Source organism: Macrobrachium nipponense, chromosome 18 (genome assembly GCF_015104395.2).
Source record: "Macrobrachium nipponense isolate FS-2020 chromosome 18, ASM1510439v2, whole genome shotgun sequence".
Lineage (NCBI taxonomy): Eukaryota > Metazoa > Arthropoda > Malacostraca > Decapoda > Palaemonidae > Macrobrachium > Macrobrachium nipponense.
This window is the reverse complement of record NC_087211.1, coordinates 76,171,570-76,196,246: the sequence shown is the minus strand read 5'-3', so window position 1 is coordinate 76,196,246 and position 24,677 is coordinate 76,171,570. Positions and strand designations below refer to the sequence as shown.

Genomic DNA, 24,677 nt, shown 5'->3' with positions numbered 1-24,677 from the left:
ATCTGTGTTGAAGGGGTTGGTACCCTATTAGTACCTAGAAATCGGTCACCTTTTTCAGGTATATTCTGCAGTAGGGCCTTCCTCTGATGCTGTCATTGACAGAGGGACTTATGAACCTGCCTCGAAGGGTCACTGGTGGAGGTGTTTTTGGTTAAGTCTGGAACTGGAGAAGAGCTAAGAGTTTTTCTCTAGAGGAACTGCCTTTCTTTTTGGCATTCCTTCTCGTAGAGAGACCATTGGGGGTGATAGCTATCCCACACATCCTCACGTGGCCTCTCTTGTGCACTCTCATCCCCAGCACGAAATACAGACACTATCCTACACAAAATTTTAAAAAAGCACTGATATGCTTCCCTTCAGCCCAAGAAACTATGCGCTGCACAGGAATAACACACTGGGGTACGGGAGAGGGCAAGATCCCTGCAGCATGAGAATACAAAGGCACAAACATGCTACACACAGAAAAGCAAATCTCAAATAAAGCAAGTTGAATGCAACACCCAAAAATGGAAGAGCTAACCCAGCTCAGGTCTCGGGTGACTCATAGGCCTACCCGATAAACTTTTGTTTTTGTTAAGTCAGTGACATCCACAGCATGCCTTGCACTGAGTACTCTCTCTATGAAAGAATAGGTTCATATTCCCATCAGAACAAACATAGAAATCATATACTGTAACCTGTATATTTCAAAATTAAAAATAAATCTATGAAAAATAGGTGGACTGGACTTCTGTCCATAGGTAGAGAGGAGAGAGATTGGACAGCCTATGACAACCAAACTAGTTTGTGACGTGCACTGCCTGGCACCATCGCTGTGTGTTGATTATTATGTAAAAGAGTGACACAACTCATGTAATCTAATGGGGAACCCTGCACTCTAAAAATCATGTTTTCTTGGCTGTCTGTCAAGACTGTCCAATGATTTATGCACCATTTTACTAAATACAATATGTACTCTATGCAGAAACGAAAATATTAAATTTTTCTGGTATATTTCTTCTATAATTAAGCCATAAAGTTTTGCAGATATGGCGACATTACATTATGACATGCTGCATTGCCAGTCAATTTTCTCAGCAGTCTTTAAAGATAGCTAAATAATCTTTGCAACATTTACCAAGAATAATGTGTACTATATGTAGAAATATTTACTCTGTCTGCTGTAGTTTTTATACAATTGAGCAACAAATTTGACCAATTCGCCATTGTCATGTGCCTTTCTTACCACTGTAAATTTACAGGTTTACTCTCTAGAGACTGAACTAATTATTATCATTCTTTATTCATGGGTGAAACTGACAGGCAGCAAAATTTGATAGCAGTATGCTAAAATAATTGTCATCTCCAATGCTGTCATCCCTTGTAAACTTCATCCACAGGTACAGTTAATATTAACAATAGCCTAGGTTAATAGCCTGATGCCTAACAGCCAATATTCAATAGCCTGTATAATCATTTTTATTGGACTTTAAAGTTTACTGTACCTGGTAGTATTAATAGGGATACAATTAATATTGTAGATTGCAGGCCTGTATAAATCTTGGTGTTGCCCGTATGTACTGATGTATATGACATACTGATTTATATGCCAGCTTGCCCCATCTGGTTACTTATTAGACTAAAATCTCCTTTGGTAGCCACATTGTTGCCTCTTTAACATATTCTGGCTTTCGAAGTCTGTTGCAGAAACTTAAGCTCATTCACACCAGGTGGTTTGAGAATGTACTTTTGGCAGTCTCTCTCTCATGTTCTTGTCAGGAAACCTTAAACACAAAATTGATAAAAATCAGTCCTGAATTTCACATCACGTTAACAACAGGCTTCCTACGCTGACCTGGAGACATTTTTAAGGCATATTTGAACCCAAGAGGCTAATCACTGATCTTAAAAGAGACAGTATAAATGTATGTTATTACAATCTGCATTAATTCATATTCATAGTTATGATTCAGGGGAGAGTACACTGTATGTACTTACAGAACCAAATCAAAGCATTTGAACCATGACAAGCTATTTGTACAGACGGCCAACGAAGAATTGGCGTAGTTTCTTAATTCATTGTTCGTTATGGAAATATTGCCATATGCAGGTGCCAGATTATTTACTTAACAATAAATAACATTTCCTTTCAAAGGTGCTATACTTGAAATAAATTACATTAGGACTGAGTAGACTTATTCAACGTATTAAAGATAATTATTTTGCAAAGTAAGGAAAATATATACCGATGGGTCCACGATTTCTAATTTTATTCTCAACTGTGGCTTCCTGACAGCATACCGAAGATTTTGAAGTTAGCTTTGCTGCCGCTCGAGTCTTGACTCAACATATCGTACTGCACTGGGGTGTTATCATTTCGTCTCCTACAGCCGATAAATAATACGTCAAGGCGTTAACATTCTTTGAAAACGATGTTTAGTTAAACTAATTTTGTCCTTTGATCAATAAAATAATTTGCATGACTCATTTAGTGGGCCTAAATTGGACTTCTGATTTTCCCACATGATTAGCCTAGGTTTATTTTCAGCAGCATACTTTCTCGGATACGTAATATTAATGATATTTAAATCGACAATATCATATATATATCTATATATATATATATATCTATTATCGCTTTATTTGACTATTCCCATTATTCTTGTTTTATTAGCCATGTTCGCCTCTCTTCTTATCCTTTTCATTATTGCTTAACATAATTAACTCAGACCTAGCTATTCAAAGTCAAAAAGCAATCATAAAAAAATCAAACGAATATAATTCAGTCTTATTTTTTATCGAATTCCTTGCATATCATCCTGTTTCATTTGGACACCTTGGAAAGCTGTGGGAGTCAAAACTGACGAATACATTAAGAAAGGCTTACTTTCCTTAAAGCTTTTTTTTAGGTTGATCTTTCTGTAGCTATTCATTTCTTCTAAATAGAAATTAATTTAAATTAGTTTCACATGCATACCTACTAGACCTACTACCATAAGCATATTATAAGTAGCTGACAGGATAAGAAATATGAAAGGTGACGTTCTCGTTTAAGTCTATTTCATATGTTTTTTGTTTTTTTTATTATTATTTTTTTTTTTTTCCAAGAAAAACCTACTGCTTTAATCAAGGGCTGCTCTTTGACGGCTACAGGGTGTAACACGAGTGTATGCACACATTTTATGGAATGAAAGATAAACTTTCTTTGAACAGAAAATATTTTATAACCATGCATTTTGAGGCGTCCGTTGTCGGTGCAGGGAATTTTAAAATAACCGTTATCATTAGTGATGCTTTCACGAGCTGGAGTTCGTAGTGAGAACTGAGAAGTCAGATCTAGTCGCCTGAGATGTAGAAGAGAGCGGAGGTGGCGTATAGGAGTGATGGGAGATTAGGCCGATGTTAATAAAGTATCTCCCAATAAAATGTATTCTTTAGGTTTTGAAGAAAAAAATGCATGCATCATTGAAACCGTTCCCCTCCTTATCCGTGGTATTCACTGGCCACCGATAAAAAACAAAACAAAAAGAGCAAGCCTAACTGAATCTCTCATCCATCAAAGATAAGTTTGCTTATTCATTAGACTTATTCATTAGACAACAATCAAAGACTTTAAAAATCTCTTCCTCTCCATCTACAGTATTCATTAGACACCAGTCATAAGCGTAGAGCTAGTTATGATTCCTGGTTCAGCAATGTCGTGACGAGGCACTAGAATTCACAGTTCACAAATGAATGTTGCTCAGCAACATTTACACTAATGTATTGTCTTGCTCTCATGAGGTGCTTCGAGGTATTCCACCTCTAGGCGCATGTTCTAAATTTTGCCGTTCTTTGAACAATTTTATTGATCTATGTATGATTCTCTCCGGTTTATTAAGCTTTCTTGATATCTCTCCAACAGAAACTTGCACCGAATGCAGTGCAATAATTCTCTCGCTCATCGAGGGATGTTTCTTAGACCGATAAATGACACGTTGACATTAGATTCCCGTGCACATAACATCAAAAGCAATAGAGTGAGGTCGCCTGGTTCACACTGTTAAGATATCTTTTTTTTTCTTTTTCTTTTTAAATTTGATAGCATTTTGTGAGATTCCAGTGTTTTCTGTAAAATTTAACAAATGGAATAGTTCAACTACCTTCAACTTAATATTGAAGTGATAATTTAAGGACTATGTTTATGTGATACTACTAGTGATAGGTGTCTCCTATCTATTTGGTAATGTATATCTATGATTGTGATATGACGTTTTTTATCACTTCGTTTCGTTCACGTCAATTTTGTTATATGGAAAATAGTTTTACACAATAACATAACAATGTTCTAAAGATATCAGCGACTGTTTTTAACGTCATTACACATGATTTCTTCCATCTTTGAAAAGAAAAATAGATAAATAAGGCATGAATCGTGCGTCAGGCAGGTGAACGAAAAATTATGAAACTCTGCCACGAGTTTTTTGGCCGACAGTACAGCTTTAAGTGTAATTATTACTAGGAGGTACATGTATAAAGCTATGTAACATGTCACAGTCAACTGACCTATAATTCAATATATACTTATTTACATTATATAGTCTAAGTTAGGCTAGCCTGAAAGTCCTGTCCACACTAGTGGGCAATGCCCGACAGACAAACACTGTTCCCATAACCTATTCCACTATACTGACCAACCGAGTATGGAGCCACAACAATGCGATTGTCTGGTAACACTGCTTCATTAGCAAGAGAAAGTATAAACAGCTGGAAGTGCCCAACAGGCATGCCCACTAGTGTGGACAGGCCATAAGAATAACTTACTTTTATTAATAGCCAAGAATTGAGCTGTATTTCAGTTTGTGGAGAGGGACAGGTAGAAAAAATTGGCATTCCTGAAGGTTACCCCAAGTTAGGCTACCATTGCTAAGCTAAGATTAGGCTATGGTAGCCTACCCATGTTTATTTGATGATCAACCCTGGTAGACTAGCTAGTTGGTTAAGTTTACTTTTAACCCTTAAAGCTATAATATAGTCTGCATTTGAAGTATCATTTAGGGTAAAAATGATAATGGTAAAATTGAAGAATAGCCTATTACCTTTCAGTGTTCTGGCAGATCAAAATCAGCCGAGTCCTCTACATACAAGAAGGTTTGAGAACTTAATGACAACATGGTGAATAAGAGTACAAAATTTCATTAACACTTACAACTGCAGCAGGCTTAGGGCTAGGCCTCAAGATATTTTGTACAAATGTAGCACTAGTGGTAGGGAAAATTGTCAGACTTAAACACAGTTATATGGACGGACAGTAACCCTACATGCTAATTTATCAAGCTATATGAATTTAATGCCAAATTGCCTATAACCCTTAATGGACGGACATGCTCACACGAGTAGCAATAACAGGTGGACGACAGAGTGACTCATGATGAGTAACTATTACACACCATCGATTTTGGGGGAATCAGGTGGGAAAGAAGTTCCATTACTTCTATAGCCCATAAATTCACTAATGGCAACTTTTAGACAGACTAAAATCCACTGGGAAGTTCATGAGACACAGTTGGGTTCTTGACTTCAAAGGAGCATGTACTGCCTCTGTTTCACAAGACTACTTGTAAATTTGCTCACCAATATACCAAGGGGTTGCTGTTGGTTTTAGTTCTTATCTTTTATGATAGTGTTGGTTATTAATGTAATTTTGCATCTTTGTTCTCGGTAAATTTACATAACTTACAACAAGTATGCTCAGAACTTGTTAATTCTATTTCTTATCCGTTTTGATATTGTGTGAGGTATAATTATAATTTTAAAAAATAAAATTAATTTAATAAACATTATGTATAAAGTCATAAAATTTACAATTGTCTTGTAAAAGAGGACCCACAATGGGTTGTAAATAATAATTTTCAACTTCTCGTGGAAGGTAGGCAAAGTTTTTAAAAAAAATTGTCTTATACCTTGTGCATTTGCATGTCTTCCTCTTTCCATTGAGGTATTTTTTTCTCAAATTGGCCAACCTCAAAGTTTTGCCAGCCTATGGTGCTGCATATTGATTTATTACCCTGTCCATTAAGGGTTTATAAAAAGCTTATTACATCATTCATTCTTTTCTTAAAAAGAAACCCACAAAATTACTGTGTATAACTTGTTTACTTGTAAGTGATTACATATTATTTTACTCAACACTCAAGTACTTTCAGGCCATATCTGTGGCCCTTTCTCAAGAGATGTGTAGGTTGTCAGCCCAGGTCAAGCCCCAGCAGTCTTCTGGAACTTCTTGTTGGGCCGTCATTTATGCGATGGCTGTACTGGTTTCCTAGAGTTGTTAATCCCCTGTTGTCACTCTTGATATCCTGAGCTGATGGTCAGAGGGATTAACCCTTGTGGTAAGTGAGTAGTCACCACCAGTCTGTTGGGCAGAAAACCTAATCTCCAGGTCAGAAGGGTCAATCTTAGCTTCTTTTAATATCAAAGCTCGGCTTATGGGATCTTTATTACCTCAAAAAGCAGGTATGTAGTAGACTGCAAGTTGACTGTGATCAAACATGTTTACTTGAGGCTATTTCAACAATTACAAAGATTTTCATGAATGTGATCCTGTTTCTGTATGGAACACAGTTGCTGGCCCTGCACTGGGTGCCAGAGGTGGTTTTGTAGCTGCTGGTCTGTGCAGTCACTACTACTGCTGTTGTACTGGGAATCAACACATACCAATATTATTATTATAAAGGATTAGTTTATCCAGACCTCTGAGCCTAATAAAGGCTCTACTCAGGCTGGTTATCCCATACCAAGGCCCCTACTTGTAAGAGACAGTCACGTGACAGTCCAATCTCTCCCCTCTACGTATATCTATGCTTCTGTCTGATCAACGAGAAGAAAAGCATAAGAAGTTCACTTCGACCTCTTCCTACGGGCCTTAAACTTCCTCTTCTTCTGTGATTTGAGTCCAAAGAGGAGGAGGAAAACAAGCATGACAGTGTGAAAGATGACAAAGAATGACAGCAATGTCTCTTCCTTTTTTACTTAAAATCACAGCACTGGTTGAGGTGGGGAGAGAGAGAGAGAGAGAGAGAGAGCAGAGAGAGAGAGAGAGAGATGAGAGAGAGAGAGAGAGAGAGTTAATGTCTGCTTGTTCAGCCACAGGTTACCATAGCCACATGGGGGAATCAACTAGAGGGAAGAGGGGAGGAGAGGATGCTGGCTTTGCTGCAACAGAAATAAAGAACATTGTTGACCAATGTTCTGAGGAATCTAAGAAATCAGCAAGTGATGGACTGCCACAGATATTTAAGGAGGGCCACATCTTATGTAAATATTCAAAGGACATTAAAATCACAATATCTGAAAGTAAATTGTATTTTTCCTAACTATACAAACCTGAGGTCCTTTACACTGGGAATTACTTTCAGCATAGGCTGGAATATGGCTGTTGAATTCTTAAACAAGGTGGTTAGGTAGTAACTACCGTCTAGTAGGCGGATAGGCCTGGATGTAAACACTCCACTTTGCCTTTCTTTTTGGCCTAGGTTTCAGATTGAGGGGTGGGTATAAATGTAAAGGACCTCAGGTTTGTATAGTTAAGAAAAATAAAATTTACTTTTAAAAATTGTGATTTGTTCTTACATGATAAACAAACCCTCGGTCCTTTACATTAGGGAGACGCACTGATTGGTGGGAGGAATGTGAGCGAGCCTCTAGAATTGACTGGAGTTCAGCACACCTGGGCTATTCCTCCTGATCGTAAGAGCAAGGAGTGCCCTACCTCTGACAACTTGATCTGAGTATAGGAACTACATGATCAAGAGTTAGACCTCTGGGCCTTTTTGAAATGAGTGAGGTATCATGAATCATCCAAAAATGGGCTGGGAAGAGTATTTAGTCGTTAGCATTAATGCAAAGTTCTGGGAAGGGTTTGCATTATTGCCAGTTTCCTACCTCCCCTTGCTAGAAGAAGGAGTGGGATTGCTTCTATGATTCTGATGAGAAAAATAGAAAGGAAACTAGATGTGCAAGCTTACTGCATCAATCGCCAGACCAGCAAGTGTAAGTTCGAGTCCTACCCTACACCAGAAGAACGAGGAGGGGAAGGTGGAGAGGCCCATCACTCTCGCATCCTTCTTACCTCTTAAAACCACACACCATAGGTAAGATGCAACTTTTCCTCTTGAAGGAGCTGGGTAAGCAAACACAACTTGTGAGTAACCACCACTGGTCCAAGGAAATGAGGTTCCAAAGACCTGTAAGCAGACCCGAAGGAAGAAAGATGAAAATGCGGTCATTATAAGACCGCATCTATCTTCCGGTCCAACAAATCCTTTGGAGTGATGAAATGTACCCAGCCACTGGCACTGCTCAGTCTCTGAGAGAGCGAACAGTGGACATATCTAACTGCAGAGAAGTTATCCATCATCTCGAAAGATTTGTAGGAAGACGTGTCATTAAACACTTCTGCATGGAAGTCAGCAGTGGATAAAGGTAGTGACACTCAAAGAAGGGTATTGATCCTTCTTAGGTATCAGTAACACACCAACAAGGCTAAGTAATGACTGATCTGGTTCAACCAATACAAATTCCAAAGCGCAGGTGATCATAAAGGTTTCAGACTCTTTAACAGATACCGAATGATTGCGCGTCCAAGACGTAGTCACGACATGACACCTGGCTTTGAAGGGTGATGTTGAGAACGAACCATGCAAATCTTCTACATATCTTGTTTGCCAACATGTTGAGAGATGATGATGATCATCGGGGTGGGGCCCCTCCTCGACTCCTGTAGAAATCGAGAAGGAACGGGCATAAAAACTAGTCATAATTGCGAGCATTTATGACTGGAATGCAAGTACAATTCAACAGAATATACACTTGAGGCTCCCAAACCGCAAGAACCAATACTGGACTGTGAATTGAAATCCATCCAAAGGACAGAAAAAGCCAGGGAGAACATTGTCTCCAGATTTGACAGAACATCCTTCCTCAACGACGTGGACGTACTTCCAGTGGCACCCAAATATCCTTCCAGGGATGTAGTTACCCAACGCTGAATCCTACGGAGAGCACTCTGCAGGATCCCTCCTAATCACCTTACCCCTCCCAGTGTGGCCATAGGAAGGAAAAGGAATAGGCGAGGAAGATTCAACGCTCGTGCTCACCCTGCCAGTGTAACTAGCAGAAGCAGCAAGTCACGGGCAGCCATCAACCTGTGGTTTGTGCGGTGATGGCCCCGACGTGAGTCTAGGAAAGCATTATCGTCCTGGAGAAACACTTTCCCAAGGAGGGTTACGAAACTCTCGCACGGCAGGAGAAACGTTTGCCGCCGTCAAGACTGGTCAGTCACGCGAATGTAACTGTGGTCTGGGTGGAGTTGAGTGTACATCTCACTGGCAAGGGCTGGTACCATCCTCCGACGCATCCCCATCCTCCCATCCTCATCAAGGCCGAAACCTCTCAAAAGGACTGAATGGGGGGGTCTCAACGTGTGCACGATCCCGCGGGACCGTCACGTCAACCCTGGGTACCAAGTGATCACCATGAGTGATCACCGGCAAGGTGTGAGTCAACTGAGTGACTCACTCCTTTCTTCCACTTCATGCCCGAGTTGTGACGGTGAGTGGACTCAGCGTCACTGACTAAATGCATGTGAATCTGTAGATTTATGTCCACTTGGGTTATCTCGCGAACAAGCGCCCAACACGGAACTAGTCTTAGGGGCAGAACCTCTAGGACTAGCAGTAGAGGTGCGAACCGAAGATTGTGGTTCTATGGCTCATGACACACTAGTCCCCGAGGACAGCATGACTGTTCCTGTTCCCGAAGGAACAGGCGAGCCAACTGGAGACCCAACTACCTCCTCAGTTCAAGGAGGCAGACCCTTAGAAGTCCTATGACAAGTAATCTTGGGGGGAGACTACCCTCTCCTTCTTTGGTAGGGAGCCTTAGAAGTTGAAGGGGAGGAGGTTGAAGAAAAATATGATTACGAAGAGGAAGATGACGACACTTGATGAGCTCTCTTCCTCTCCAAATTCTGCAAGAATTCTTGTACAGGTGATGTAATTCCAGGATAACAGCAGCAAATTAATATGATTTCCAGTAATGAGAAAGTACACACACTCGAGGAATAGTATCACAGCATGCTACAAGTTATAGGTATACAATTCCGAGGTTAGGAGATAGCCAACACGTAGCTATCCAACCATCTACTGCTGCAATCAACTATCATCACTGCTGGCCTGTAAAAGAAAGAAAGAAAGAAAGAAAAAAAAAAAAGATACTCCTCTCGCATCCAAGGGCACTGCCTCCAAATTACGAGATCACTAATCTAGTGAAAGGACGAAAGAGGAGAGTAAATACCAGAAGAAAAACAAAGGACAAACCTCTGAAGAGACCCTCGGTAATTTCCAAGCATAAGCATAACTAAATACCAAATGAATACACTGTCTCCCCTTGACGTTAAAGGGCAAAAATATGTAATAAGGGTGTATGTAAACCCTTGCAACCCTTAACACAAAAGTAGAAAGGCAGCTAGCAAGGATATCACAAAAAGTGGGTTTGTATATTAATTATTAAAGTCAATTGATATTAACATCAAACAAATATATATTCAAAATAAAAAGGAACAAATATATATTCAAAATAAAAAGGAAAGATCCCACCAGGAAATCAAGATTTAACGGCAGTCAGCAAGAGCTCACAAACATACATCTTTATCAGAAGACGGCTGAAAGCAAAGTGGAGCGTTTACATCCGGGCAGGCGGGCCTATCCACCTATCAGACGGTAGTTACAGCACTTGGCTAGCGATGTTAACCAAATTTTCAGCACCAGTAGTGAATATCGGTGTCAGTAAGCAATTTATCACCCCTTCTACACATTGTAAACATCATTTATTACCATAATTTTTATGATGGTCCAGTTAACAATGATTTTCGGTTATCATCACTCAGCCAGGAACAGAGCCTGCCTGCTGTTAACCAGGGACTGCCTGTATTCACAAAAATAACTTTTATAACAAATGTCCTTTTGAGTTACTACAGATATGCCCAGGCCATGATGATATAAAAACTAAATACGTACCAGAAAGAAATGAACAACTAGAGAAGGAGGCTGGCTAATGGAAAAGATCTAGCTTGAATTTTGGATTCCAAGCTTCAGCTGAAATTGATCTGCTATTGCTTTTACCTGTGTGGCAGTCTGCATTTATCTGATGTAAATGTTCATGTTTTTAATACAATATAGTATATTCTAAAAGGACCCTTTAAAATGAATGTAAATATAGCAAACATTTGAATGCGCAATATTTTTATAATAGTGTCTGTTATAGGCATTTTACAACTTACATAATAGAAAACAATACTACAGTGTACTTACGAACATTTAACTTAAGAACATTCAGATAGTACATACATATAAATGGGATTGCAAATTAAATGTTCAGATAGCTCCCCTTTGCCATCCGTAAGTTCAAATTTTGTTCTGTGCCCCTATTATGCTTAGTTACAATGTATGTACTGTAGTGTTCCCCCATATAATTGTGCTCTCCAAATTTGTGGATTTCTCTCTGGATCATATACAGTACCCCCATTATTTGCAGAAAATTCACCTCTTTGTGGTATTTTTCTAGATATCCAAAAATTCCTGATTTTTTTTTTTCCCCAAATTTCAGCATAAAATGCATTTTTTCATGTTAAAACTAATGAACAAAACTAGGTATAAACATTTTTAGTGGGTATTTCTTGAGTTTTAACTAACAAAATAGGCAGTTTTAAGCATTTTTATAGGGGTTTCAACTATTTGCAGATTCTAGCCATTCATGGGGGTGGGGGTGGTTCTGGTATGCTTTCCCTCCTTGAATATGGGGGAACACTGTAATGTGTTTTAGGATGAAAAAACATACAATACTATGGTATTGACTTTATATCATGAGGCGTGTCGTGCAAAAGTGGTTTAACCCTCAAAAATGGAGGGTTAAATTTATAAGCAAGAACCTTTTGTCCTGAGGTTCAGTTATCTTGTACTGATGTCAGAAAAGGTAAAAACGAACATCATGCGGGGTGTGCCAAGGTCTAAAGGGGCTTTTTTTGCTATAACAAGTGATGCAGACTAACTTTAGATCGGGCACAAAAATGTTCTAACTTGGGAGGGTGCTGCGGCCAATGAGAGCGAAGTACTCTACTGCGCCCCTCTGCTCGGCCAATCAGACTTTTCTCACGGACTTTAAACCAGAGTACATACAAAAGAGTTTTTCACTTGTTCCGATACGTATACAAACCCTCGGTCCTTAACAATAGGAAGGTACTTGGCGGCAGCTGAACCGATCGTAAGCTTCGAACAAGGGGGTTTGGTAGTTAACTACTTGTCCGGCAGTTGGCAGTCAGCTCGACTGCGAGGAGAGGAGTCACTTTGCTTTCAGCCGCGCTAGTGGATGGACGTGCTGCTCGTCTCTCTGCCCGCTTCAATCGTATGCTCTGTTTTCTTAACTTCGTGAAGGCTGTTTATCTTTCCCTTTTACTTAGTGAATGTACAAAGCCTGCGTAAGTACGTATCTGTGTTTTCTATTTCATTCTCAGTGAATATTGCAAGTGAATATGGATTCCCAAGAGCCGGAAAGACCCCCTCGCCCCCCCATCAGCCGCAGATTGTGCCCTGGTGTGGAGGGCCGTAAGTGTGGGGCCTTCCGATCATCTGTTGAGGTTGATCCTCATGAGTTTTGTACTCGATGTAGAGGGAGAGAATGCTCTCGCACCGAGACATGTGATATTTGTGTATTTTGGTCGGAGGAGCAGTGGGAGCGCTATGGGGGGAGGAAGAAGCCGCGTAAGTCGGCCAAGAAGTCGTCGGAGGGTTCTCCGGCTACACCCTTGGTTACGGACACGTCTTCCTCTTTTCTCCCTCCATCTCAGCTCCCTCGTATGGATCCTTCCCCTTCGGGGGGAGGTTTCTCACTCCTCCTCTTTCGATCAGTCGAGCGTGAGGGAGGGAGGGAGGGAGGGGGGGGGGGGGGGGGGGGGCAAGATACCCCGACATCCAGTTCTACTCGGGGTTCCTCCGTTCACTCGGGGTGGGAACTGCCCCGCCCCCTCAGGCGAGGGGAGACCCCCACTAACTCACCCGACTTTTCCTTCCTCAGACCTGCTTGCCACGAGGGACGATCTCGGACGGGCCTGGTACTCGCTGGGACTGCGAGGAACACCGACGGTCCAGGGGCTGCTAAGTCACCTGGCGAGAGGGGCCATGCCGGTAACACACGGGCCAACCACCATGACTACCACGACGGTGTCCACGCCAGTCTATGCTGCTCCGCCGCACCTTGTGTACACTCAGCACGTAGCCACGGTGACCCCGACAGCTGCTGTGCAGGCGCCGCTGCCGGAGATTTCGATGCCCGCTGTGACACTGCCACCTGGTTTTGCCGCTTCTGCAGCAGCCCCGGACTTCCGGTGTCCCAAGAGCTCTCCTCTGGACCTGCCTCCTGTGCAGAGGTTGCTGCCGGTTCCTGCCCCGCCTCCTGTTCCTGAGTATGCTGCCGCTCCAGTCCCAGTACCAGTTCCTGCCACCGTTGTTCCTGCCCGTGGTGTTGCTGCTCCCACCCCAGGTCCTTCCGGACAGGTACAGTCGGGCCCTGTTGCTTCGGCAACTGCCCCTGGCTCCATCCTGGATGGAAGACCTGACGGTGGTGAAGAAGAAGAGGAGGAAGGTGTTGTCATCGTCTTCATCTGCCGCCGCTTCCCCTCCAACTTCTAAGGCCCCACAGCCGAAGAAGAAGAAGGTTGCCTCCCCCCCTAAGAAGGCTCGCTCTGAGACTTCTAAGGGTCTGTCCCACTCCAGTGGGACAGTTGGGACTTCCGCCGGTCCTCCCTCTGTTCGGGAACAGGGCCCGTCTCTCCTTCCGCAAGGAAGAAGACGACGGGGACTGGAGGAGTGCCGGCTAACACCGGTACCTCCTCGCCTGGCGCCAGAGGTTCTGCCTCGACGCCAGGTACCGTCTCGGCCTCTCGTTCGCGAGAGTCACCGAGTGTACGGTCACCCACAACCAAGACCCAGGCAACCGAGTCCGCTCGGCGCCAGGATCCAGGCACGGAGCGGAAGGCTGGCGGGAGTCGCTCAGGCGACTCTCACCGGACCAGTGATCGCTCTCGCGGCGATACGCTGGTACCCAGGGTTGATGCGATGGACCCAGACCGCTCGCGGGCTGAGGCGAAGAAGCGGTCCCCTCGGTTGCCTGAACCAGCCTCGGCTGGTAAAAGCGGCGTGACTCGCCGTGAGGACGGGCCTCGCTCCCACTGCGACAGCAGACTCTGCAGGTCCCGACCGCCGCTCCTACCGGGACCGGGCAGAGAGGGAGACCAGCAGCAGCTCTTCCGACGCTCGGGACCGTCGCCGCTTGACCAGGCCTGCAGCTCGATCGCCACCGTGGGTTGGTGATCACCTTCAGCCTACTCAGCACACCGGTTCTGCCAGTGGGCGCGGGGGGAGCGTCAGGTCTGCCTCTCCGATCCCTTCAACTTCCTCGGGCTTCACCAGGAAGAGCGAGGCGATCAGGAGTCGCGTGCTCCTCGCGATCCCACCACGACGCCCTACAAACCTGGCACGGTCCTCGGATCAACCAGATCGTATGCGCAAGTGGCCGAAGGAGACCAGGAGGGGTCTGTCGTGGTTCCTCCTGTGGAAGGAGGAGGGTCTCAGGAGGCATTCTCGCTGGACGGGCTTGACGGTCCGTCTCCACAGGATGCAGTCACTCCTGAGATCCAGAAGTCGTTCGCAGAGGTTATTGCGCTGATTCGTCAGCACAACGACCTTGGGGAAGGATCGCCGCTCCCACCTTCCGAGCCGACTTCGGGCTTGGAGTCGTTCTGGCGACCTAAGAAGGAACCCAAGACGACAGTGGGTCTGCCTCAATCGGCCTTGGCTGACAGCGTGCTGAGCCAAGTGGACGCTCTCGTCTCTGGACAGGAGGGTTCGCTTTGGTCCGGTAGGTCTGCCAAGCTCCTTCCTCCACCTCTACCGCGACAGAGGCGCTTCTACGTGCCTTCAGAGGACCCTCTGCCGTCCAAACAGGTTAACCCGGAGCTAGCTAGGCTAACTCCGGGGGTGTCTCTGCCGCAGCTCCTGTCGGAGAACCTTTGGTTCTTGCAGCAAGAGGCACTTGCCTTGGAATCTACCGCAATGGCAGCATTCCAAGCAGTCTCCTGGATTGACCTGTGGTCCCTCACAGTGTCGAAAGCCGTGGCCTCCTTGAGGAACATCACTCCTGTGAGACTGTGCCAGTCTGGAGGTAGGGCCATCGCCTACCTGGCCCACCAGACGGCTAACCTGTGGGCCAACGTGGTTCTCTGGCATAGAGACGCTGTTCTCACCTGAGTGACCAGGGCGACTGGGCGTGAGGCGGCTCTGGGTCTTCGCAACAGACCGGTGCGGAGTTCCTCCTCTCTCTCCCCCAGAGAGATGGTGGACACTGTGGTGGAACAGCGGCGCACTGACGATAGTGACCGTCTTGTCCACCCGGCAGTCTCCAAGGTGGCTGGGCAACCTCGGACAACTACGGCTAAGCCCAAGAGTTCAGCTAGCACTTCCTCTGCGGCTAAGACGGTCGCCTCGTCAAAGCAGAGAGGAAAGACTCTGCCTTCGACTTCTGCTGTAAGGAGTGACCACAACCAGCCCTCCTCCCAGTCCTTCTCTCGAGGAAGATCTGGGAAGAAGAAGTTGAAGAGTGGAGGGAAACGCTAGGGACTGCGTTCTCCCTCACCTGCTGCTGGACGTGGGGGGGTGCCTGGTGAGCCATTGGGCAACATGGCAGCGCTACAGCGCGGAGACCTGGATAGTAAACGTCCTTCTACTACCCTTCGAGTCTCTGCCACCCCTCACCTCCAAACTGGTTCATCTGCAAACCTACGTTCTTGGCTTGACCAAGGACGTGACGCTTCGGCAGGAAGTAGAAGCCATGCTGAGCAAATGTGCTGTGGAGATCATACAGGATCAGTCGCCGGGCTTCTACAGTCTACTCTTCCTGGTGGAGAAGTCCTCGGGGGCTGGCGCCCAGTGATAGATCTCTCTCCCTTGAACCGATTCGTTCGCTAGACTTGGTTCATGATGGAAACAGCACGTTCAGTGCTCGATTCCATCAGGGAGAACAACTTCATGCTTTCGGTAGATCTGAAGGACGCGTATTTCAAGATACCCATCCATCAATCCTCCAGGAAGTACCTCCGCTTCATCCTCGACGGGACGGTGTACCAATTCAGGGCTATTTGTTTCGGTCTCTCAACCGCCCCACAGGTTTTCACACGAGTGTTCACGCTGGTGTTGGCTTGGGCCCACTCAGTAGGGATAAGTCTCCAGAGGTATCTCGACAATTGGTTAGTCCTGGTGAGCTCCCGCTCACAGTTGCTGCAGGACAGAGATCGACTCCTCGAATTCTGCCGCGATCTGGGGATCATAGTGAATTACGAGAAGTCAGACCTCGAGCCCAAGCAGAGGATAAAGTACCTGGGCATGCTGATCGACACGGTAGCAGGGCGAGTCTTCCCCGCAGATTCGCAGATCAGCAGGTTCAGGGAGGCAGCAAGACAGTTCCTGTCTCTACAGGAGCAAGTAGCTCAGCAGTGGCAGGTTGTGATCGGTCACCTGTCATCTCTCGAGAAGCTAGTCCCTCATGGGTGTCTTCAGCTGCGGTCTCTTCAGCGGAGACTAAAGGAGTGTTGGTCACAGGCAAGGGACCCTACCTTCTTCCCCGTTTCCCTCACGGAGGAGGTGAGGCAGGACCTAGCTTGGTGGCTGGACGATGGGAACCTCGTAAAAGGAGTACCTCTTCGCAACCCTCCCCCCCCCCCCCCCCCCACAGCTCTTCAGCAGGTAGCGGATTTCCTCATCTTCCTTCGCCGAGAGAAGCTCCTCTCCGTCTCTGCTGTTAAAGAATACAGAGACGCCCTGGCCCTAGTCCTTAAACTGCGAGGTGTGGACATTTCTTCTTTCGAGATCTCCCTCCTGATGAAGAGCTTCGAGAGGTCTTGCCTACCCGGGGAATCAGGCCTCCGGGGTGGGATGTGACTCTCGTCCTTAGGAGTTTGACTCGCAGACCCTTCGAGCCACTCCGAGAGTTGTCAGACAGGGATCTGACCCTCAAGACCCTCTTCCTGCTGGCCCTGGCATCGGCGAAAAGAGTAGGGAAACTTCATGGTCTTTCCTTCGACGTCAAGCATTCCAGGGGATGGGGATCCGTGACACACTATTTCGTCCTGAACTTCGTAGCAAAGACTCAGAATCCTTTGGTCTCTGACGACCGGTTCGAGTCCTTCACGATCCCCTCCCTGAAGGATTTCACCAATAATGATGCAGATGAGATACTGCTTTGTCCTGTGAGGGCGCTGTGGCGCTATCTGAAGAGAACTCAGAACCTCACGCCTGAGTGTCGATGCCTCTTTGTTAGCACCGGGGTCACCAAGAAAGAAGTTTCCAAGAACACTTTCTTTCTGGCTGCGTGAGGTGATCAGGAGGGCGTACGACACAGCTGGTAGTGACGACACCCGTACCCTTCGTCCGAGAGCCCACGAAGTCAGAGGTATTGGTCCTTCTCCCAGGTGCAGGTTCTGAAGGCAGGGGTTTGGGCCAACCAGACCACCTTCACTTCATTCTACCTTCGGGATATCACCCACAGGTCCTTGGACAAATTTTCCTTGGGACCCGTGGTGGCTGCTCAACAAGTTGTGTACTCTACCCAGCACCCAAGCGGACAGAACAACATCGCATCCTTGTGTGACTGCATGAATGGACGAGTGAAAGAGTGTGTGACTGGCTTCTCTTCCTCCTTCGTTCTTCTCCTCTACCTGTGGGCAGAGGGCCGCGGTCGTCACTACGCTGAACAGGAGGCTGATGCAGGTAAGCTACACAACCGAGCTCCATTCTATCCCTTTCAGTAGGGATAGGAGTGTTTATCCACCACTCCCCGACAAGGGAGTGGAAGCCAACAAGAGAGAGACAAACCCACGACTTCATTTTGGCTCTTGAAGTAGGAACTAATTCTTGCCTTTTGCTATTTGTAAGAGGTACGCTTGCCCTCTTATAAATCTGGTCCAGAAGTCTGACCACTGATTCTGCGGTGCACACCCCGATCAGCTGGGCAGAGGCTAGGATCCCTCCCTCTGCTCTTACGACCAGGGAGGGAATCCAATGTAAGATGAACACCAGTCTGTTCATAAGACTCAGATTTCACCCACCAAGAAGTGTCTTTTCCTATTGTTAAAGGACCAAGGGTTTGTATACGTATCGGAACAAATAACAATTTGTCAGAAATTGTATTTATCCTAACTATACAAACCTGAGGTCCTTTACATATAGTCCCACCTCATGCCACCCCTCACTCTGCGTTTGCTGGGCCTAAAGCAAAGTGACTCCTCTCCTCGCAGTCGAGCTGACCGCCAACTGCCGGAAAATTAGTTAACTACCAAACCCCCTTGTTTGAAGCTTACGACTGGTTCAGCTGCCGCTAAGTACCTTCCTATTGTTAAAGGACCTCAGGTTTGTACAGTAAGGAAAAATACAGTTTCCAACACGTTATTTTGATTTTTTGTGTTTTCACTGTGTTTTCCCATACTTTTGCCCAGAATGAGTTCTAGCAAGTACTGTGGAGAGTAGTGGAAGTGAGTGAGGACAATATCTGGAGCCAGGAACCACTTAAAAAGTGAGTTAGTGACCCAAGTCAGTGGAAGAACATCACCAAATGAAAGTGTGATAGTGGAGAGGCCTTGTGTTGGTGTGGGTCCCACCAAGCATCGCATGGAAACCAAGACACTAGGTAGCTGCTGATAATGCTCACTTATTTTAAATAACTTATTTTTAATGTTTTTCTGTTCAAAAAACTTCTATAAAATCAGGAAATAGGCTCAGCAACATACTTTTTATAGAGAACACTTCTTACTCTATACACTCTTTAAAAATATACTTAAAACCATGACTGCAGGAGGAAGGGTAAATAAAAAAATTTGACCATAACCAAACAATTTTTTTTTTATTTATTTGAAACTCAATGGCATGAAAGATCTAGCCTAACCATTTAATTTGATGTATAGTAGTAATACATTGCACTACTTTTATTTGGTAATCAGTAATTAACTTTGACTGCTAATTACTCAAAACTAAGGTCAGGCAGGTAAGACCACTTCCGCATGACATGCCTTGTATGTGCTTGAAAGGCACGAAGAGTTCAACATCCAACTTACGAACAATTAAACAAGTGAACATGAACTCATTCTTAAGTAGGTTGGTGTCTGTATATAATTGTCAGTACTATACTTATAGTATCCCATTCACACTACCAGTATCTAACACATATTTCAGTCAGATTTTTTTTCTTTGATAAAAGTTATATGTCATCATAGAATTTTAAAAATAGACATAACTGACCCAGTCAGAAATCACTAAATTCCTTTCTAGTCAGAATGTTTTATACTTACTATTTCCTTTCGTTCATGCTTTTCTTAATAATAACCTTCCTTATATTGCTGGTGTATGAGAATAAGTAGAAATCATGTCATGAGAATAAAGTGGGTTAGACCTGTAGTGAACTGGGCAGGGAGGATAAAAATACAGTGGCTCTTAAAATTCCCAAAGGGAGAACATTAGAGAATTTGCTATTAACAAAGTCAAACCGTATTTTATAGAAACCATGTATTATTTGATGTATAAAATGTTGCAAAGACTGAAAATGAAAAATTATGTACTATCCATTTAATTGTCATATATATGCGAGTCTAATGAAGCCAAGCATTCAAAATGCAGTCTCGTGATTTCAGTTTTTCCAGTGACATTTAAAGATCACCACCTCATTCCTAATGTTTTTTGGAATACATTTCTGCCTTTAATCACAACCAGTAAATTATTGACTATAAACCCAGAAAAATGTATAACCATCATTGGGCTCTGAATTCAAGTATTGGTCTTATTTTGTTGATGTTGATAGACATTATGAGTGAGCAAGGCTGGTGCGAGACAAAAATCAACCTAGGCCTACGTACAAGAATGCATTTCCCCTTCTCTGTTACTTAATACAGATACTCCTCATTTAACGACGTACAGTGGAACCTCGGCATACGAAAGTTCCTACATATGAAAAATCCAAGTTACGAAAGCAAAGACAAAGATTTTTTTGCCTCGGCATACGAAAATAACTCAGGTTGCAAAAGGGTAAAGTCCGAGATTCGCCAGGACCACCGAGAACAACTTTAAAACTCGCGCCCCGCCAACTGAGTAGACTCGCCACCATCCTCCTGCTTTCCCATTGGTTCCTGATGCTAGTCACTGCCATAAGATCCTGCTCTCCTATTGTTCAGCATCATGCCTCTATGTAAAGGCGTTCCTTGACCATTTTTTGCAGCAGCATTATCGTAAACACTGGAATTCGTTCGTTCACATATATTTTGTTTGTTAACGTAAATTCACGTTAGTGATTTCGCTTTCGTTGTACTGTAAGTTACTTTATCGTGTTGTGTGTGAACTTAATTAATTATGTTATTAGCTATGGGTCCCAAGAATGTTGCTAAGTTTACAGAAAGAAGAGGATGCTTTCTATGGAGAACAAAGATGGAGATAATCAAGAAGTGTTAATGTTTTCTGCCATTTGTTAAGGTGTTTCGTAAAGTTTAGTGTTAATGTTTTCTGCCATTTTTTAATGTGTTTTGTAAAGTTAATTGTTCATGTTTTCTGCCATTTGTCCTCCTCTGTCACCACTTTTAGAGATCGCCTCACTCCAAAGGTAAGGTTCCACATTTTACTACATATATACGTACATGTACGTAAAGTATTTCTTGTACCATGTACACTAATACACTTTATTTACATGTACATACTACAATAAAGGTTATATTAGGTATTGAATGGTCCAAATTGTTGTATTTCATTGTTTATTGGTCAATTTAGCTTTATTATAAAATTTACTGTGGTGTTTTTGTAGGGCTTGGAACGAAGGCAATTTACATGTAAAACGTAGTTCAAGATACAAAAGAATCAGGTTACGAAGGCTGCTTTGGAACGGATTAATTTCGTATCCTGAGGTACTACTGTACTCGTTTTAAGACAACTCGGAGTTACGATGGCAACATGAAGCGAGAAAAAAAACCATACAGTGAAAATAAACATATTGCCAAATGGTGGTCAAGAGAAAGGCTATTCAGTGCCAATAATCTAGCCTAGCTTAGGTTTTGAAAACCTTGAAATCTGCCTCTTAAAACCAGCATTCTATGGTTCAGGAACTCCCCTGCCCGTTTTGGCTTGATTCAGCTGCCACTAGTTCATTGCACAGCCAACAGGGTTGCACCACATATTGTTTACAACTTCAAGAACAGCAAAAATTATGCCATTTCTCCTTTTTTGTTTTTATGAAAATAGTTCTTAGTAAAGAAAAGAAAGTGTGTGAATTCTTGGTAATGAAAAGTAAATGTGAGAAGTCACATGTTTTTTATATTAACTTAAAAATAAATATATTTTTAAAAATGTATTCGACTTGAGAAGTCTCTACCATGTCAAACCTTTTAATCAAAACAATGAGACATTTGGCCATGCACGAATTCCTTACCCTTAGTATTCTTGAAAGACTTATATGTGATACAGTTTGATCATTTCTTTTAAACAACTGTGTATTTACATATTAGAAATGTCACCCATGAGATTGGATGATACTAGAGGTAAGAAGCGTATATCTTTATCAATGCTAGAAAATGTGTATCCCATTAGCGAATAGTTTAGTGTTCACTTTTCTCAATAGATGGTAGTGTGTTTTCTTTACGTTTTGACAGCGACATTCAAATGCATTGTGATCGCTGAAATTCATTAATTACTTTTTTCATCTCACTATTGAAATTCATTGATTACTTTTTTCATCTCACTACCCTTACAATAAGAATAAATGACAAAGAAACTAATAGCAATAATTATGCAATACCAAATTTAGGATATGGAAGTTATCGATAATAATTTGCAGATTCTGAGAAAAGTATGGTACTGTACTGACTTAATATTAGGCTAACTCGGGAATGTAGGCCAAATGTGTTACATAAGTACACTATTTTAAAGAAAATTATACTATATGAAGTTACAAAATGATGAAGCTAAAATATACGAGTAATAAGATGATAAAAAGCATTGTCAGAACTTAGTCAAGTAGTAGGCTATGTCAGAAACTAGTTTTGTGTATAGTATAGGACTGAAAAATAATACTATTAGTCAAAATAAAGAGAATAACACGCTTCAAGACTAATTCGTTTAACAACGTGGTCGCTGGAACGGAAACCCGTTGTTAAACGAGGAGTACCTGTCCCGTACAGCAAAAATTTTCATCACTGACAATTATATGTAAATCCAAACAAAGGGAACAGTACAACAAATCTATTCTTGGGGGCACATTTTGTGATGTCTGTTTTTTGAAGATGTTAATTTTACCTTGAACTGTGTAACAATATTAATTAAAAGATAATCAAGGAAATGCCCAGCCTAACTGAAAATCTTGCATACTTTTTAATGAGCACTAACTTATAAAAGGGTACGGTATACTCTTTAATTTTACATTTTTTATAAGAATAGTCCTAAATTTAATTATTTATCAATCTTAAAAAAACCAAAAGGTCAGGGCCTCTTCTTATATTACGATACTCTCAAGACAATAATAAGATCTCTCTCTCTCTCTCTCTCTCTCTCTCTCTCTCTCTCTCTCTCTCTCTCTCTCTCTCTCTCTCTCTCTCTCTCTCATTAAAGCATTTGCTTGTTATTCTCTCCCACGTCCTTCCAGCAATTTTCTCTCAATCCTCTGTCTGTGGGTGAGTTCATCTCAGTGTTGCCATGACCAGTTGTCAATGGATGTTAATTTTTCATTTCAGAGAAATGATTTGAAACAGAGTACAGGTATGCTGATCCAACTATACAACAGCCCACAGGAAAGAGACTGAATCGTATCCAATTGTGGTAGCTGGAGAAGGAATAAAATAGTCTTAGAAAATCACATTTTTAACCTCGTTGACCAAGATTCAACAGCCATTCCACCTCATGCTGAAGGATATTCCATAAATGAAAGGCAAATGGTTGCATCCCTGTAGAAATAAATGTCCATTTATATCCGAGCTGCAGGATATAGAGAAATTTATCTATATTAACCTGTTTATTGAATATCCATATCTTGCGAGTCTTGGCTTGACTCGACCATTTCAACGTCAGCTGAACTACATGTTGAAGTCTGACTCAATTGCTGGGTGTCTCCATTAGCAATGCCAGACACAGTTCGAAACCCTACCATCGCTCTAATAGGTGAACCTGAGTGCGACATTGGTTCTTCTGCGATTGTCTGTCCTTGCTGATTAGGTGTAAAGAATGAGTTTGGTAGAGGATCTGCACGTGATGATGGGATAGGTGATGACACTGAAGGAATATGCCCAGATAGGCCTGATGAACTGCCAGGTGATAACTGTATAGTGGTATTTGGCTGATCATTCCTATAACTGCCATTACTGGTATTTCTTATAAAAGTGGCATGCAATGACGGAGAATAACTATCACTTCTGATACTGAAACTAGTACCTGAACTAGAATTATTTCTGGGAGGTGTGACTGACCTCAAGAAAGGCTGGTAATACTCTGTTGAGCTATTAGAAACAGACGTTGGAGGGGAACTTGAAGAGCCAGACACACAACGTTTGTGGTTGAGACTGTGCTTTTCTGCATGATATATCCTTAACACTTGGCTGACAACTGGATGAGTATCAGGGTCACTCAACCACATATTGGCATTGGTGGGACTTTCAAACAACATCATTAGAGCTGTAAAATAAAAAGTTGACTATTTAAAATTATATTTTTATAATAAAATGGTTTTATTAGTACTTACCCAGTAACTATACAGCTGAAGTTTCTACCTGATGGCAGCTTGAATTCCAAAATTTGCGGTTAAAAACTTTTTCCTACTGTTCAGTAGGTGAACAGGCTCGACCCACTTTTTTGGGGGGTGGGAGAGAAAGTTACATGAAAATACCTCAATTTTGTTTGCCCTCCATCCAATACGATAAGTGTCCATGTGAAAGGAAAGAGCGCCTCGGTGGCGTGATTGGTATGGTGTTTGCGTCCCACCTCAGTGATCGCGGGTTCGATTCTCGGCCATTCCATTGAGAAGTGATAGATGTATATTTCTGGTGACAGAAGTTCACTCTCAACGTGGTTCGGAAGTCACGTAAAGCCGTTGGTCCCATTGCTGAATTACCACTGATTCCATGCAATGTAAAAAAAACACCATACAAACAAACAAACGGGAGGAGAGTGGGCTCTATTATAATTACTGGTAAGTACTAATAAAACTACTATAAAAATATTTTTATAGCATAACTTACCCAGTAATTATACAGCTGAATCACACACTCACAGGTCATAAAGATCTTTCATCGTCTTTTGTGCCTACCAAGTCAGAAAGATTCTTTACTGTAAAAGATCTCGGCCACGGTTAGCTTAAGAGAACACATCACATCTTGTGAAAAACCCAACCTTTTATCTAAGGTGAGGATTTCACAGACTCTTTGCTATTGCAAAGGCCATTAAAAAAAAGGGTCTTCCTGGCTGAAAGCCACTTAAGGCTATGTTTAGGCTCAAGGCAACTGACCTCTCTGTCTTAGGTCTGCTACATTCAAAAGACCTGATGAGGTCCGAGATGTCTTGATTTGCCATGATTTCTAAACCTCTGTGCCGAAAAAC

At 43.0% G+C, this 24,677-nt stretch overlaps 1 protein-coding gene across 1 annotated transcript in view; it reads right to left on the bottom strand.

Annotated features, from left to right (window-relative positions):
• Window positions 1-7,307: 7,307 nt before the first annotated feature.
• Window positions 7,308-24,677, bottom strand: part of LOC135197212 (ubiquitin-associated domain-containing protein 1-like) — a gene marked incomplete at its 5' end in the record, with an annotated part of 128,437 nt that continues 111,067 nt past the window's right edge. The window contains 1 exon segment of the mRNA XM_064224268.1: window positions 7,308-23,756. Coding sequence (XP_064080338.1) covers window positions 23,101-23,756 — 656 coding nt within the window.